This window comes from Salmo salar, chromosome ssa01 (genome assembly GCF_905237065.1).
Source record: "Salmo salar chromosome ssa01, Ssal_v3.1, whole genome shotgun sequence".
NCBI classification, from domain to species: Eukaryota; Metazoa; Chordata; class Actinopteri; order Salmoniformes; family Salmonidae; genus Salmo; species Salmo salar.
In genome coordinates, this window is record NC_059442.1 from 98,919,925 (window position 1) to 98,939,141 (window position 19,217).

A 19,217-nucleotide genomic window follows, 5' to 3' on the forward strand; every position below is an offset into this window, starting at 1 on the left:
CTATCTATCTATCTATCTATCTATCTATGCACGCACTGCTTTTCTTGTGTCAAGGTCGATAAATTAGACGCTTGAAGTTATAGGCCAGACAACCGGGATGCACTGTCGGGATCAAACACACTTTATTTGTGGCTCAATAAAAATGTAGATATGTTGGCTATCTTCATATTTTATGGGTTATTAATCTGGTCGCCAAAAAATTAAAATCCTGACTAACAAAATGCTAAACAAGTGTGTATTATTGTCATTCAAAGCCTATTGCCCAATGGTCATAATCATCGGCTACGATATGGTTTTATGTTTTGGAAAACAGATACAAGTTCTACATTAGAGCTATCGGTGTAATTCAGGTGCGACAGTCAGTGTTATGGCCAGTATAAAATAATCATCTGTTGCAAATACCAGACATACCTAACCACCCCAATGATTCACCCATTTTCCATGTCTTTTACGCAATAGCCCCCTGCTTGTAACAGTAATAACCTTGCTACTCGGTGGATAGACCTATCAAACACAGCAATGAGCCTCCCCGATATGTTCCGAAAAGAGAATGATGTAATCAGTAGGCCTACTCCAGCACATCATATCACTGTATCTGTCACTTGAGCCCTTGGATGCGCCTCTGTCCTGACAGCCTGGTCGACTCGCCTACACTGACAGTTGTGTTGCACTCCCCCATCTGGAATAGACAAGACGCAGCGCGCCTCAGAAAAAGAAACTGACGTGTTTTGCGCATTTCCTGCACCAGTGTTTAGACGGTCGGTGGAGAAAAGGGAGGTGTGCAGGAAACCAAGAACAGCAACGGCGAGAAAACAGCCTGGGAGTTTAAGGAGCAAACTGAAACCAAGTACAGCAACGGCAAGAAAACAGCCTGGGAGTATAAGGAGCGAACAGAAACCAAGAAAACCACAACAGAGTCGACCTGCAACTATACACTGCTTGAGCAATTCACAAGTCGGGTAGCCGGTTTGGGAAACATCCCAAATGCTCGGCGAGGAGGCAGCAGTTTCTTCCAACGGTGGAATACGAGTGTTTATAAAGCCTAGTGGAGTTGCCGAGGATAGTTTTGATAGATTTTGCTCTGTCGTGTTGCGGTTTGGGTAGGCTGTTGACATTCCAACTGCTGCATGGTCGTATTTTTCCTTCATATAAGCTTTTCAAGACGTGTATTTATTCTATTCAAAAGAAAGGCTTTGTCTGGTTAAACGCCAAATGTGGATTATCATTGGGAAAACCAAGACTGCCAGAGAGCAAAAACGAGACAATTTACTCTCACTAGACTGTTTCGGGAGGACTGATTTGCATCCGATTGGTAGGCTATGTGTGTACTAGAGTGAGACGGGACAGCATTTTCCCGTTACATTCAAGTCTCAACCCATTCAAACCGTGGTCTTAATTTGAGGATTCAAACAATACATAAAACTAGGACAAATGATTTATGACCAGTTGAAGTGTTTGGGTTAAAGGATTATATTGTAAACAACCACTCTGTTCCAAGTCCTATTGAGGAGGATTACATCACCGCCATGGTGGTTTTCAATGGGTTATTGAAGATCAAGATTTGTGAGGCGTTGGACTTGAAACCGACAGCTTGGTCTCTTAGGCATGCGGTTGGCCCAAAGACCCAGACTTTTCTCTTAGACACATACATTGCACTAAACGTGGATGACTCGCGTGTGGGCCAAACTTCCACCAAACAGAAAACCAACAGCCCTGCGTGGAACGACGAGTTCGTTACAGAGGTGCATGACGGAAGGAAAATCGAACTGTCGGTGTTTCACGACGCGCCAATTGGATATGACGATTTCGTGGCCAACTGCATCATACAGTTCGAAGATATATTGCAGAATGGCAGTAAGCACTACGAGGAATGGGTATGCTTTGGCCCCTTATTATTTGGTGTTCCTTGCGCTTAATGCCTTTTACCAAGTTGTTTTCATCTCACTCTCAGCATCCTCATGGCCTTACGATTAGACTAAATTATTATACAAAGTCTCCATTACTATTTTGCAAAACAGTCTAGGCCTTGAATTAATGTTCCTTTATCGTTAACATCACCTTCACGAAGGCCCCTGGCTGGCATCCATCCACCATTGGTTTCCTGGCACTCTAGGTCACCTGTATCATGCAAGGATCTGATAGATCTATGCGCAAATAACCCCGTTGCGTAGGAACGGTGGAGAGGAGGGTGCTTACAAGCCTGTCATAAATATTCCTATCAGCTGTGATGTAGGCAGCCTGCATTCTGAGAAAAGCAACATGTTTCCATGTCAAACGCAAGCGTGAGTTAAAATCTGATGTGGGATGGGAAGGCCAGGCAGGTAGGCCGGTAAGGCTGCGTTTACACAGGCAGACCAATTTTGCCGCCCCCCCACACACACACTAATTGGTGTTCTGATAATGGAATTCCGAACACTTCATGCATCTACATTTACATGTGTCCCCCATATCCACATTTTGTCTGTTCCCGCGCTATATTCAAATGCCAGTATGCATTCTGCAAACGGTGGAATAGGCAACGTATGATAATAACACAACAACTGATGGTAGTAGCTAACTACTGTAGCTAACTAGCCAGCTAACCTATGTAGTAGCTAGCAAGCAAGCAAAGCTAAATGGATTGCAAACAGGTTAGCATAACTCTCGTTTTTCTAAATATTAGTTAGCTGACTAGCATTTATGAGGCCAGCAAACACGTTCCTCTCACGCTAGAAACGTATTTCCTCCAACTTTATAATGAAAAGGTGCCCCTCGGTCCCAAAACACAAGTTCTCTGGAGACTTGTGGGAGCGTGCTGATGACGTCACCCGCTGCATGTGCTTTCGGTAGCCTGATTGCTTCCAGACTGAGGAGAAATCCGCACACAATGTAACGCAGACCACCTCCTGATGTGGTCAGACAGATCTTAACACAATCAGACCACAAAGCGACTTGTGTGCATCTAGACCCGTCATTTCAATGGCAAATTCATATTCTGATAGCAGAAGTTGCATGTAAGTGTAAGGTTAGACATGACTTGAGAGCGCTACTGCTGAGCCTGTGACAACTTGCAATTGATTTGTCATTTGCAAATGTCTTGGAAACCATGATGCCCTTGAGATGGAATGCTAATGCGGACAAAAGTCCACATACAGAGAAGTCTTTCACAACCTTCCAGATAAATACTGGAATCATGAGGTTGCCTTAGGGCCATATGCTCTCTTTTATAAGATAGGCAGCTGCAGACTCATTTGAGAAGACATGCAGCACATGATTACACCTAATGAAGGGTCATGAACATGTGGTGCCGACAGACCTTTTTTCAAAATCTACAATCGTCCACCAAATTAGATGATCAATGCTATGTCCAACACATCTACAATAAACGCTGACATGTTGTTTGGATTATGATGAGACAGATCATGTGACATAGATAATGTTATACCTTATGATAGTCTGTGAGTATGGTTACATGCACACAATAATATGTTTACTGTGAATAGTCTTGCTTAATTTAATAGTTTGATTTAAACATTTACATGCTTTATTCCCTAATAATCCTGTTTACATGGACACATCTGAAATCAGGCCACCTGATGGGACTTTAATAAATGCAGAAAATCGCCAATCAAAATAAACATTCTACCACAGCGACCAATGACCATGTTATTTTTGTGATGCCTATTTGATTCTGAGTACGGACATATAAAGTTTGTATGTGAAAACAATTTCTAAGATGAATAACCTTACTTTCAGTTTTTCCGAACTGACTTTACTCGCGCAAAAGACTGAAGGACACTTGCTCTGCTGGTGATAGCACATGGCAGATCAAATACAGTGCTGTGACTGAGGCATTTACACAACCTAATCACTTAGATCTATGTTTTAATCAGCTTATGCTTACTTCGATTATGACTTTACGCCGATTAAGATAAGCAGAGTATGGTGTTTACATGACTGATGCCATACTCAGCCTATTGCCATAATCAGTTTAATATTGCATTATTAGTGTGCATGTAAACATACTCTGTGTGAGGAAGGATATAGATATTTTACCTTTGAATTCCAGTCATGAAAACTATAGGCTCACTCCCTTCAACATAGGCACACCTTCCTCAAGATGTTCACTACAGTATGAGTGGGTGAGGGTGAGGTTCCCTGAAGGGAAGTAGGCCAAGTTTTGTGGACATCTACATATCCTTACAGGTTCTGGCCCCAAGGACATCCAAATATCAGCATCTTTCCTGACTACATCACTTCACATACACTGCCCAACATAAAATAAACATAATAAATCCACTAAAACATAGTTCATAAATATATGTCATTACAGTATGAAATTGAACTGTATTCGTTCCGGCACCAGATTACCACATCCAAAACACCAGAGCTGTTCATATTAGGCCATGATAACAATGCTGATTATTAAATCATAGACAGGAACAAAAGTTAAAAAAAATCTAATAATCTAGATACTCCTCATCACTGATAATCAGTGGTGAGATGGATAACATGGACATATTATAATAAAGGGTATATTCACAATAATACTGGGACTATTCATTGTCGTGAAGGCAATTCTGTTCCTCAGTATGCCACTAAAGTAAAGGCTATTATGACACTTTCCCTGTGAGGGAGGAACATTTTCATAAATACTGGGTGGCTTTATTCCTCTTGTAAGTAGTTCTGTTCTCCTGGCCTCAGCGTGGCAGATGGATAGGTGTGCTCTGTTCTCCTGGCCTCTGCGTGGCAGATGGATAGGTGTGCTCTGTTCTTCTGGCCTCAACGTGGCAGATGGATAGGTGTGCTCTGTTCTCCTGGCCTCGGCGTGGCAGATGGATAGGTGTGCTCTGTTCTCCTGGCCTCGGCATGGCAGATGGATAGGTGTGCTCTGTGCTCCTGGCCTCGGCATGGCAGGTGGATAGATATGTGTGCTCTGTTATCCGGCGTGGCAGGTGGATAGATAGGTGTGCTCTGTTATCCTGGCCTTGGCGTGGCAGGTGGATAGATATGTGTGCTCTGTTATCCTGGCTTGGCAGGTGGATAGATAGGTGTGCTCTGTTATCCTCGCCTTGGCGTGGCAGGTGGATAAATAGGTGTGCTCTGTGATCGTGGCCTGTGCTCTTCTGACAGACAGCTTTCACAATAAGTACATGCTGAAGAGGAATCTCTTGTCTTTGTTGTCCAGTTTATTGTCATATGCACAGGATATGAAATGCTGACATACAGGTTCACTCTCGACAGTGTGTCTGAGGTAGGTAGGAGCTTGGATTATTGATTAGACTCTATCAGGTCCATTGTCGGGTGGAGGAGAAGGTATACAGCTCGTTGACGGGCCAGGGAAGCTCAGGGCAATAGGGTTTCTGTCTGTTTGACTTGTCGGGCTGGGAATGTTCTGTGCTGATGTTGATGGATCAGGCTCTGTCATCGCCTTGCATGTCTGAGGAGGGTGTGCTTGGTTCATAGGGCTACGGACACTCTGTTCTCGGCTGGCTGGACTGAGCTGTAGGAGTTCTGTCTTTAGCTTACCCTCCCTCTCATTTTCACTTCTAGGTAGTTTGGAGATCGCATCCCTGGGAGCAAAATGTCAGTTTAGGGGTGTTGGTAAGTGCTAAGCATTGTGTATGTATTCCAGATGGAGAGACTGTTGTCCTGCTCTGTCCTAAACAGCATTGCTCTCTATGTCCTTTCCTTCCATCGCTCCTTGCTCCTTGTGTCCTTTCCTTCCATCTTTCCTTTCTCCTTGTTTCCTTTCTTTACATCTCGCATTGCTCTCTGTGTCCTTTCCTTTCATCTCTCCTTGCTCCTTGTGTCCTTTCTTTCCATCTCTCCTTGTGTCCTTTCCTTCCATCTCTCCTTGCTCCTTGTGTATGTGCAGCTCCTCATAGGTGGGCTCCATGATTAATGTCCAAAATGCAAGGCATGTTGCCTAATTTAGAAGGCTTGCCAACGATTACTCCTCGAAGAATCTGTCTGAACTTGTACCTTGGTAGGAACGTGTAGACATGCACTCTAAGATGCACAGGTGTATGCATGCACAGACATAGTATTCTCTCCCTCTCTCTCACACACTCACACACACATACAAAAAAATATTGGAGGGATACACATGCTGACTCAAACATTACCGTCACAATAGCGGTATTTTTCATGGTTCATTTTGTTCATGTTGTTTTCAGAATGTCTCTGTCTGTTGACAGTGGGCCTTTGTGAGTTTCTGTGACTGTTAGAACTTGTTAATTAGGAGGCTTGAGCAGGAGTTGCTATAGTATGGCTTTGATTGTAGACTATCCTAGACAATGAGAAGTGTATTTGAGCTAATACATTCCATACAGTTTTAGTCAACAATAGGTGTGTAAAACATCTTCATTTGCTTTCAGTCAAGGCAGTCAGTCCAGCAGAGTTGGTAATAGGGAGAGTGAAGCGTGAGATTGTCCGGCTGTGTAAACTTCAGTGGCTGAGTGTTATGAGGGTGGGGTGAAACAGTAGGTGTCAGCCTGGGCAGGCCTCTTTGTCTGGGCCCCTCCTGTGTCTGCCTTATCCTCAGACAGCAGCTGCCTCTATCCCCCTCCTGTCTCAATGCTAGCCACAGGCTTCATAGCCTCTCTCTGTCTCTCTCCACATCCTGTCTCTAGCTCCAGGCTTCATAGCCCCCCCCCCCATCTCTATGCTAGCCCAGACTTCATAGCCTCTCTCTGCCTCTCTCCCCCTGCTGTCTCATTGCTAGCCCCAGGCTTCGTAGCCTCTCTCCCCCTCCTGTCTCTATGCTAGCCCCAGGCTTCGTAGCCTCCCTCTGTCTCTCTCCCCCTCCTATCTCATTGCTAGCCCCAGGCATTGTAGCCTCTCTCCTCCTCTTGTCTCATTGCTAGCCCCAGGCCTCGTAGCCTCTCTCCCCCTCCTGTCTCAATTGCTAGCCCCAGGCTTCGTAGCCTCTGTCTGCTTCTCTCCCCCTCCTGTCTCATTACTAGCCCCAGGCTTCGTAGCCTCTCTCCCCCTTCTGTCTCATTGCTAGCCCCATTGAGTTTGACTTAACTCCAGTGTGAATATGGGTGTGTGACAGAGCGCGAAAGAGCGGCAGAGGCAGAAACGAAGAGTGAGCATGTGTGATGGAGTAAGAGAGAGTGTGAGAGCCAGGGGGAGACCTCTCTCTGAACCTCTGGTGGGATTCCATCCTTACTTGAGTATAGTAGAGGAGAGCTAGGAGGCCACATCATGTTTTATGGTCTTGTAACACCATAGTTTCTTTTTATAAACCCTAGAGAATGGGAACAGTTATTTTTTTATGCATCGTGAACAATAAAGTTGCTTAGATCTGAACGGGCTGATTATGGAGCCAGGCTGTTTTTAGAAATTATCAACAAAGTAAACAAACCTGTCTGAACCAGTTGGCCCAATTGTGTGGTGCCGACTCAGTCAGGCACATAAAATGTGGGTGTGACCACACTTTTGAGTGTTGAAATACCACGTGTTTCCTAGAAAAGCTCCATGCCCTATAGGTAGGACAGGCACAAACTTCCTGAACTAGCAGTGCCCTACTTCTTCTTCTAGTACTTCTTCAGCTACTACTACTTCACCTACTACTTCTTCATCTACTACTTCAGCTTGTTAGATATTACTGCACTGTCAGAACTAGAAGCACAAGCATTTCGCTACGCTCGCATTAACATCTGCTAACCATGTGTATATTACCAATACATTTTTATTTTATTTTTACTACTTATTCAACTACTACTTCTTCATTTACTATTTCTTCACCTACTACTTCTTCATCTACTACTTCTTTACCTACTACTTCTTCAACTACTACTTCTTCATCTACTACTTCATCCGCTACTACTTCATCAACTACTACTTCTTCACCTACTACTTATTTATCTTCTACTTCTTCATGTACTACTTAATCCTTACTTTTTAATCTAATACTTAATCTACTACTTCTTTGTGTACTACTTCTTCATCTACTACTTCATCAGCCGCTACTTCTTCATCTTTTACATCATAATCTAATACTTCATCCTCTACTACTTCAACTACTACTTTTTCTTCTACTACTTCTTGATTTACTACTTCTTCATGTACTACTACTTCTTCCTCTATTACTTCTTCATCGACTACTTTGTGTACTACTTCTTCATCTACTACTTCATCAGCTACTACTTCTTAATCTTTTACATCATGATCTACTACTTCTTTGTGTACTACTTCATAATCTACTACTTCTTCATCTACTACTTCATAACTACTACTTCTTCTTCACCTACTTCTTTGTGTACTACTTATTCATCTACTACTTCATCAGGGGTTTGTATCTTTTTATTTAAAATCAAATCAAAGTTTATTTGTCACGTGCGCCGAATACAACAGGTGTAGACCTTACAGTGAAATGCTTACTTACAGGCTCTAACCAACAGTGCAAAAATGGTATTAGGTGAACAACAGGTAAGTAAACAAATAAAAACAACAGTAAAAAAGACAGTGGAAAAATAACAGTAGCAAGGCTATATACAGTAGCGAGACTATAACAGTAGAGGCTATATACAGGCACCGGTTAGTCGGGCTGATTGAGGTAGTATGTACATGTAGATATGGTTAATGTAACTATGCATATATGATAAACAGAGAGTAGTAGTAGCGTAAAAGAGGGGTTGGCTGGTGGTGGGTCGCGGGACACAGTGCAGATCGCCCGGTTAGTCAATGTGCGGGGGCACTGTTTGGTCGGGCCAATTGAGGTAGAATGTACATGAATATATAGTTAAAGTGATTAGGCATATATGATAAACAGAGAGTAGCAGCAGCGTAAAAGAGGGGTTGAGGAGGCACCCAATGCAAATAGTCCAGGTAGACATTTGATTACCTGTTCAGGAGTCTTATAGCTTGGGGGTAAAAACTGTTGAGAAGCCTTTTTGTCCTAGACTTGGCACTCCGGTACCGCTTGCCATGTGATAGTAGAGAGAACAGTCTATGACTGGGGTGGCTGGGGTCTTTGACCATTTTTAGGGCCTTCCTCTGACACCGCCTGGTGTAGAGGTCCTGGATGGCAGGCAGCTTAGCCCCAGTGATGTACTGGGCCGTACCCACTACCCTCTGTAGTGCCTTGTGGTCGGAGGCCGAGCAATTGCCGTACCAGGCAGTGATGCAACCAGTCAGGATGCTCTCGATGTTGCAGCTGTAGAACCTTTTGAGGATTTGAGGACCCATGCCAAATCTTTTTAGTTTCCTGAGGGGGAATAGGCTTTGCCGTGCTCTATTCACGACTGTCTTGGTGTGTTTGGACCATTCTAGTTTGTTGGTGATGTGGACAGCAAGGAACTTGAAGCTCTCAACCTGCTCCACTACAGCCCCGTCAATGAAAATGGGGGTGTGCTCATAAGACGAGTGTCGAAGCCGGTATTGACGCTTAGCCCTGTATTGACGCTTTGCCTGTTTGATGGTTCGTCGGAGGGCATCGCAGGATTTCTTATAAGCTTCCGGGTTAGAGTCTCACACCTTGAAAGCGGCAGCTCTACCCTTTAGCTCAGTGCGAATGTTGCCTGTAATCCATTGCTTCTGGTTGGGGTATGTACGTACAGTCACTGTGGGGACGACGTCCTCGATGCACTTATTGATAAAGCCAGTGACTGATGTGGTGTCCTGATATCGCTGTCCTGATATCCAGAAGCTCTTTTTTTGCCGTAAGATACGGTTGCAGAAACATTACGTACAAAATAAGTTACAAATAACACGAAAAAAAACCCGTAATTGCACAATTGGTTGGGCGCCCGTAAAACTGCTGCCATTTCTTCCGCCGCCATTTTAACACAACATGTCTACCATTTTGAAGATGCAAAATATTTTTATTGTGAGACAAACAAGGAATAACATAAAAAACAGAAAACTTGAGTGTGCATAACTTTTCACCCCCCCCCCTTTGGAGAGACTTTGTAGAGACACCTTTTGCAGCATTTACAGCTACAAGTCTCTTGGGTTATGTCTCTATAAGCTTGGTACGTCTAGCCATTGGGAGTTTTGCCCATTCTTCTATGAAAAACTGCTCCAGCTCCTTCAAGTTGGATGGGTTTCCGCTGGTGTACAGCAATCTTTAAATCATACCACAGATTCTCAATTGGATTGAGGTCTGAGCTTTGACTATCCCATTCTAAGACGTTGAAATGTTTCCCCTTAAACCACTCGAGTGTTGCTTTAGCAGCATGCCTAGGGTCCTGCTGGAAGGTGAACCTCTGTCCAAGTCTCAAATCTCTGGAAGACTGAAACAGGTTTCCCTCAAGAATTTCCCTGTATTTAGCGCCATCCATCATTCCTTCAATTCTGACCAGTTTCCCAGTCCCTGCCAATGAAAAACATCCCCACAGAATGATGCTGCCACCACCATGGTTCACTGTGGTGATGGTGTTCTCAGGGTGATGAGAGGTGTTGGGTTTGCGCCAGACATAGCGTTTTCTTTGATTGCCAAAAAGCTACATTTTAGTCTCATCTGACCAGAATAACTTCTTCCATATGTTTGGGGAGTCTCCCACATGCCTTTTGGCGAACACCAAACATGTTTGCTAATTTTTTTTCTTTAAGCAATGTCTTTTTTTCTGGCCACTCTTCTGTAATGCCCAGCTCTGTGGAGTGAACAGCTTAAATTGGTCCAATTTACAGATACTCCAATCTCCGCTGTGGAGCTTTGCAGCTCCTTCAGGGTTATCTTTGGTGTATTTGTTGCCTCTCTGGTTAATGACCTCCTTGCCTGGTCCGTGAGTTTTTGTGGGCGGCCCTCTCTTGACAGGTTTGCTGTGGTGCCATATTCTTTCCATTTTTTTTTATAATGGATTTAATGGTGCTCCGTTGGATTTTCAAAGTTTCGGGTATTTGTTTATAACCCAACGCTGATCTGTACTTCTCCACAACTTTGTCCCTGTCCTGTTTGGAGAGCTCCTTGGTCTTCATGGTGCCGCTTGCTTGGTGGTGCCCCTTGCTTAGTTGTGTTGCGGACTCTGGGGCCTGTCAGAACAGGTGTATGTATACTGAGATCATGTGACAGATCATGTGACACTTAGATTGGACTTTATTTAACAAATTATGTGACTTCTGAAGGTAATTGGTTGCACCGGATCTTATTTAGGGGCTTCATAGCAAAGGGGGTGAATACATATATACACGCACCACTTTTCAGGAAAAAAAAGAATAAATTAAACAAGTTATTTTTTTCACTTCACCGATTTGGACTTCTTTGTTTATATCCATTACATGAAATCCAAATAAAAATCAATTTAAATTAAATGTTGTAATGCAACAAAATTGGAAAAACACCAAGGGGGGTGAATACTTTTGGAAGGCAGTGTACTTCTTCATCATGTACTACTTCTTCATCAACAACCATCAGACTGTTGAACAATTAATTAAATGCCCCCCCCCCCATTTATTTCTATACTGCTGCTACTCGCTGGTTATTGTCTATGCATCGTCACTTCAACCCTAACTACATGTACAAATTACCTCGACTAACCTGTACCCCCACACATTGACTCGGTACCGGTACCCCCTGTATATAGCCTTGTTTATTTTGTAAATATTTTATTAACTCTTTCTTGATCTGCATTGTTAGTTAAGGGCTTGTAAGTAAGCATTTCACGGTAAGGTCTACACCTGTTGTTTTCAGAGTATGTGACTAATACATTTTGATTTGATACTACATCTTTGTGTACTACTTCTTCATCTACTACTTTGTGTACTACTTCTTCCTTTCATCTACTACTTCTTCATCTACTACTTCATCTACTATGTCTTCATCTACTACTCCTTTGTATACTACTTCAGCTACTCCTTCTTTGTGTACTTCTTTTTCATCTACACTCCTTCATTTACTATTTACTAGTGGTTAGAGCATTGGGCCAGTAACCGAAAGGTTGTTAGATCGAAACCCCGAGCTGACAAGGTAAAAAATGTGTCGTTCTGCCCCTGAACAAGGCAGTTAACCCACCGTTCCTAGGCCATCATTGAAAATAAGAATTTGTTCTTAACTGACTTGCCTTATTAAATAAAGGTAATAAAACAAATAAATACTATTTCTTTGGGTACTCCTTATTTGTGTATTACTTCTTCACCTACTACTTACTTAATCTACTACTTATTCACCTACTACTTCTTTGTGTACTACTTCTTCATCTACTACTTCTTCAACTACAACTTCCTCATCTACTTCTTTTGGTCAGAATTGAACCGGTTTAGGAAATGTGTTGTTTTTTATTCTATAATTATTAATTATTATTCTATAATTTTCTTTCTCTTCCTTCCCCCGTTCCTTGATCTCTCTCTATCTCTCCCTCTTCTGCATTGCCATTACAGAGGAAATGGTTTGCTGTAATTGTTTGTGATGGATTGTGTGTGCAGGCCCTGCTGTGTGTTGTTCAGCAGCAGCAGTGATGACAGTAGAAGCAGCACTCATTTTGAACAGTGAGTTAATCCCTGAAATATGTCAGTTCTCAGCTCAGCTCCACTCTGGGCCTACCAGGAGCATTCAACCGCATTCAACAAATCTCTGACTTTTCCCTCCCCCAGTCCTAACCCCTAACCCTAACCTCAAGGAAAGGGAAAAACTGACTTGAGATCGTTTAGATGTAACTTCTCTTATCAACTCAACGACCACACAATGTGTTTGGGGGACTGTTAAACAGGTGCACCGAGCTGCACTCCCGTGGGGAGGAACTTAATAACAGGTGTACAAGTGATTGGGGATTGTTAACAGAAGTTACGGTTATTCACTGTTCACGGTTTAGATGAGTGTTGAGAGGGTGTGTGCATGACAGCCCAGACAACCAGGATGTGTTCAAATCAACACACGCTATTCCACCAGAATTGGGGTCAATTAGTAATTGAAAACAATTTAATGTAAGTCATTCATTGTCAGCCCAATGTCCAAACCATACTCCACTCCACTCTAGGTTCACTGGGAACAAACAGACCTTTTCACATAGCTGTGATAAGCGCTACTTAACATAATTTACTGTTTGTCAATGTCTCTGACAACCAGGTGAAAAGCACTACACATGACATAATACATCACATTAGCCTTAGGATAGGGCAGTATCTCCCTTACTCCCTAGGCACTGCAATCCCGGTGTATCTTTACTGCTCCAGCCAATTTCCTGATGTTGTTGACTTTTCTGGGAGGTGGACATGTTGAGAAAGGTTTTCTAGTTCTTCCTTTCATAGACACTGGGAGACCAGTGGAGACTAGCGGTGACCAGTGGAGACTAGCGGAGACGAGTGGTGGATGGCTTTAGGGATCAGCTTTGACATGGAGAGTGTGTGTGTAAGACCCAGGAATCAGGAGTCAACGCCTGGTCACATCAACACCACACACACACACCACCCACACACACACACACACACACACACACACACACACACACACACACACACACACACACATACATCAGCCCTCCACCTGCCTCCCTACTGAGCTGTCTCCTCACCACTGTCCCCAAACTCATTCTCATAATCCCAGTATATCTCGCTTTGTCTCTCCCTGTCTCTTTCTCTCTCTCGTTCTACAGTTGAAGTTGGAAGTCATTAAAACTCGTTTTTCAACCACTCCACAAATGTCTTGTTAACAAACTATAGTTTTGGCAAGTTGGTTAGGACATCTAATTTGTGCATGACAAAAGTAATCTTTCAAAAAATTGTTTACAGACAGATTATTTCACTTATAATTCACTGTATCACAATTCCAGTGGGTCAGAAGTTTACATACACTAAGTTGACTGTGCCTTTAAACAGCTTGGAAAATTCCAGTAAATGATGTCATGGCTTTACAAGCTTCGGATAGGCTAATTGACATCATTTCAGTCAATTGAAGGTGTACCTGTGGATGTATTTCAAGGCCTTCCTTGAAACTCAGTGCCTCTTTGCTTGACATCAAGGGAAAATCAAAAGAAATCAGCCAAAACCTTCACAAGTCTGGTTCATCCCTGGGAGCAATTTCCAAACACCTTTGTACGTTCATCTGTACAAACAATAGTACGCAAGTATAAACACCATGGGACCACGCAGCCGTCATACCGCTCAGGAAGGAGATGCGTTCTGTCTCCTGGAGATGAACGTACTTTGGTGCGAAAAGTGCAAATCAATCCCAGAACAACAGCAAAGGACCTTGTGAAGATGCTGGAGGAAACAGGTGCAAAAGTATCTATATCCACAGTAAAACGAGTCCGATATCGACATAACCTGAAAGGCCGCTCAGCAAGGAAGAAGCCACTGTTCCAAAACCGCCATAAAAAAGCCAGACTACGGTTTGCAACTGCACATGGGGACAAAGATCGTACTTTATGGAGAAATGTCCTCTGGTCTGATGAAACAAAAATAGAACTGTTTGGCCATAATGACCATCGTTATGTTTGGAGGGAAAAGGGGGAAGCTTGCAAGCCAAAGAACATCATCCCAACCGTGAAGCACAGGTCATGTTGTGGGGATGCTTTGCTGCAGGTGGGACTGGTGCACTTCACAAAATAGATGGCATCATGACGAGGGAAAATGATGTGTATATTGAAGCAACATCTCAAGACATCAGTCAGGAAGTTAAAGCTTGGTCGCAAATGGGTCTTCCAAATGGACAATGACCCCAAGCATACTTCCAAAGTTGTGGCGAAATGGCTTAAGGACAAAAAAGTCAAGGTATTGGAGTAGCCATCACAAAGCCCTGACCTCAATCCTATAGAAAATCTGTAGGCAGAACTGAAAAAGTGTGTGCAAGCAAGGAGGCCTACAAACCTGACTCAGTTACACCAGTTCTGTCAGGCGGAATGGGCCAAAATTTACCCAACTTATTGTGGGAAGCTTGTGGAAGGCTACAAGAAACGTTTGACCCAAGTTAAACAATTTAAAGGCAATGCTACCAAATACTAATTGAATGTATGTAAACTTCTGACCCACTGGGAATGTGATGAAAGAAATAAAAGCTGAACTAAATCATTCTCTCTACTATTATTCTGGCATTTCACATTCTTAAAATAAAGTGGTGATCCTAACTGACCTAAGACAGGGAATTTTTACTAGGATTACATTTCAGGAATTGTGAAAAACTGAGTTTAACCCTTTCACGCGTGAGTTCCAAATATCTCTAACGGTCGCCCCAGCGTGAGTTTTTTTATGCACGTGATGTTCGAACGTTCTCTCCATTCCAGGATGTGATTGTTACATAAACAACAACACTGAATGGCTCAGAGTGGGAGTGAGAGGTTACCGTGATTGACTGCCTAAACGCGCAATTTGTATCAATAAATCACTATCAGAAAATGTTTTGTGTGGTATTATTGATATATTTACTATTTTATTTAAGTTTTTCAATTACCCGTGATAAATCATGCGTTCCGATTTTTGCATAAATTGTAAAGGGCGCATAGTATGTGTGTAAAATAATGTTTTGAAGGTTGTACTGATTATGATGAGCTAAGCTAATTCCAGCTTTGTGTATGGAGCCATGTTTGTTGACATACAATGCATTCTGGGTTTCACTTGATCGTCTGTCGGACCAAAGATGCTATAACAAAATGAGGTGAGTAAGGGTTCACTCATTTTTTGAGAACTTCAGGAAGTGAATGTGGGATGTGAATGATGGTAGACCACACCCCTTCAACAACTCATCTTGTCTTCTCTTATTATCTTCGGTTCTGTGAGGTAAAAAAGCATGGCTGCGCGCTGAAACTAATCGTCGGATTACTTTCGATTTCTAGAAAGTGTTTTACTCAATTATTTTGATCAACGGTGAGCTCACCCGTGATGTGATTAATTGTACATAGTAATTGCTATTAGCTAATTCATAGTGTAGTTTATGTCAGCCGAGAGTTAGAAAATATGACCGCTTGTGTTGCGTCAATCTTTCCTCAGCGCTAGGACAAATGTAGCCTACATTTTTCCGGTTAGGATGATTGTGTTATGCTATAGATACTTCTGTGAATATCTGAACATTGCATCCAAAAATAAACTGCTCACATTCTGGACATAACTTTGTAAGGACTGTGTTTGTGTAAATAGTTTCTGAAAAAAGTGTGGCCAGCTCAAATGTTGATTGTTGCGTCATTCGAAACTGGCCGTTCTAAATGAGCGTTCTAAATGAGTGTTCTAATCACACGGGGTGTGATCGTACGCTTCAGGGACCACTGTAGAACGATCACACCCCGTGTGATGGTATGTGTGAAAGGGTTAAATGTATTTGGCTAAGGTGTATGTAAACTTCCAACTTCAACTGTATATCTCTCTTTCTCTTTCCCTCTCTTTGTCGATCTCTCTCTCTATCTCTCTTTCTATTCTCTCTCTCTCTGTCTATTTCTATTCTCTGTCTCTTCATATTCTCGCTTTATATTCTCTCTCTCTGTCTCTCTCTCTTCTCTGTCTCTCGCCTCTCACACACACACACACGTGTTCTCTCTCTTAACTGGAGCAGGTTTAAGTCACTGTATATTGGCGAGTCACCATATACTCAGATGTAAACACAAAATTGATGATTTAACCGCAGAATGTGTGGTTCTACCTATGTACATATTATTGCCAATGTGCCAACCTGATCAACCCTAGCTTGGTTTAGTGGGTTTGTGTGCTGTTGGCATTTGTCTGTATTTGATGGCAGTAACAAAGAATGGTTTTCTACTAAATTATTCTATTTGTCTGTTTGGCTATATGCCTCACGTGGTTTTTGCTCTTTCCATTCTCTAAAAAGATGCATAGTACTGTAGAACACTGTTTCTCTATGAAGATGTAGAACACTGTTTCTCTATAAAGATGCATAGTTCTGTAGAACACTGTTTCTCTATGAAGATGTAGAACACAGTTTCTCTATGAAGATGGAGATCACGGTTTCTCTATAAAGATGCAAAGTACTGTAGAACACTGTTTCTCTATGAAGATGTAGAACACTGTTTCTCTATGAAGATGCATAGTACTGTAGAACACTGTTTCTCTATGAAGATGCATAGTACTGTTTCTCTGTGAAGATGCATAGTACTGTAGAACACTGTTTCTTTATGAAGATGTAGAACACTGTTTCTCTGTAAAGATGTAGAACACTGTTTCTCTATGAAAATGTGAAATACTGTAGAACACTGTTTCTCTATGAAGATGTAGAATACTGTTTCTCTATAAAGATGCAAAATACTGTAGAACACTGTTTCTCTATGAAGATGTAGAACACGGTTTCTCTATAAAGATGCATATTACTGTAGAACACTGTTTCTCTATAAAGATGTAGAACACTGTTTCTCTATAAAGATGCATAGTACTGTAGAACACTGTTTCTCTATGAAGATTAACTGTAGAACACTGTTTCTCTATGAAGATAAGATGTAGAACACTGTTTCTCTATAAAGATGCATAGTACTGTAGAACACTGTTTCTCTATGAAGATGCATAGTACTGTAGAACACTGTTTCTCTATGAAGATGCATAGTACTGTAGAACACTGTTTCTCTATGAAGATGTAGAACACTGTTTCTCTATGAAGATGCATAGTACTGTAGAACACTGTTTCTCTATGAAGATGTAGAACACTGTTTCTCCATGAAGATGCATAGCACTGTAGAACACTGTTTCTCTATAAAGATGCATAGTACTGTAGACACTGTTTCTCTATGAAGATGCAAAGTACTGTAGAACACTGTTTCTCTATGAAGATGCATCGTACTGTAGAACACTGTTTCTCTATGAAGTTGCATAGTACTGTAGAACACTGTTTCTTTATGAAGATGTAGAACACTGTTTCTCTATGAAGATGTACAACACTGTTTCTCCATGAAGATGCATAGTACTGTAGAACACTGTTTCTCTTTGGAGATGTAGAACACTGTTTCTCTATGGAGATGTAGAACACTGTTTCTCCATGAAGATGCATAGCACTGTAGAACACTGTTTCTCTATAAAGATGCATAGTACTGTAGAACACTGTTTCTCTATGAAGATGTAGAACACTGTTTCTCTATGAAGATGTAGAACACTGTTTCACTATAAAGATCCATAGTACTGTAGAACACTGTTTCTCTATGAAGATGTAGAACACTGTTTCTCTATGAAGATGCATAGTACTGTAGAACACTGTTTCTCTATGAAGATGCATAGTACTGTAAAACACTGTTTCTCTATAAAGATGCATAGTACTGTAGAACCCTGTTTCTCTATGAAGATGTAGAATACTGTTTCTCTATAAAGATGCATAGGACTGTAGAACACTGTTTCTCTATAAAGATGTAGAACACTGTTTCTCTATGGAGATGTAGAACACTGTTTCTCTATGAAGATGCAAAGTACTGTAGAACACTGTTTCTCTATGAAGATGTAGAACACTGTTTCTCTATGAAGATGCATAGTACTGTAGAACACTGTTTCTCTATGAAGATGTGTAACACTGTTCCTCTATGAAGATGCAAAGTACTGTAGAACACTATTTCTCTATGAAGATGCAAAGTACTGTAGAACACTGTTTCTCTATGAAGATGCATAGTACTGTTTCTCTATGAAGATGCATAGTACTGTAGAACACTGTTTCTTTTTGGAGATGTAGAACACTGTTTCTCTATGGAGATGTAGAACACTGTTTCTCCATGAAGATGCATAGTACTGTAGAACACTGTTTCTCTATGAAGATGTAGAACACTGTTTCTCTATGAAGATGCATAGTACTGTAGAACACTGTTTCTCTATGAAGATATATATGTAGAACACTGTTTCTCTATGAAGATGTAGAACACTGTTTCTCTATGAAGATGTAGAACACTGTTTCTCTATGAAGATGTAGAACGCTGTTTCTCTATGAAGATATAGAACGCTGTTTCTCTATAAAGATTTTGAACACTGTTTCTCTATGAAGATGTTCAACACTGTTTCTATTAAGATGCATAGTACTGTAGAACACTGTTTCTCTATAAAGATGTAGAACACAGTTTCTATGAAGATGCATAGCACTTAGTAGAGTAACATAACAGTCTGGTAACATAACATAGTACGGTAACTTAACATAGTAGAGTAACGTAACATAGTAGGGTAACATAGCATAGTAGGGTAACGTAACATAGTAGTGTAATGTAACATAGTAGTGTAACGTAACATAGTAGGGTAACGTAACATAACAAGGTAACGTAACATAGCAGGGTAACGTAACATAGTAGTGTAACGTAACATAGCAGGATAACGTAACATAGTAGGGTAACATAACATAGTTGGGTAACATAACATAGTTGGGTAACATAACATAGTAGGGTAACGTAACATAG

The 19,217-nt window shown here is 41.7% G+C and overlaps 1 protein-coding gene across 1 annotated transcript in view; it reads left to right on the forward strand.

The window, feature by feature from the left end:
* The first annotated feature begins 541 nt into the window (after positions 1-541).
* LOC106591157 (protein kinase C epsilon type) overlaps positions 542-19,217 on the forward strand; it is a 290,949-nt gene continuing 272,273 nt past the window's right edge. Inside the window, exon 1 of the mRNA XM_045724752.1 lies at positions 542-1,874. Within this exon, the coding sequence (XP_045580708.1) occupies positions 1,527-1,874 (348 nt within the window). The 5' untranslated portion in view covers positions 542-1,526. The remainder of the gene's footprint in view (positions 1,875-19,217) is intronic.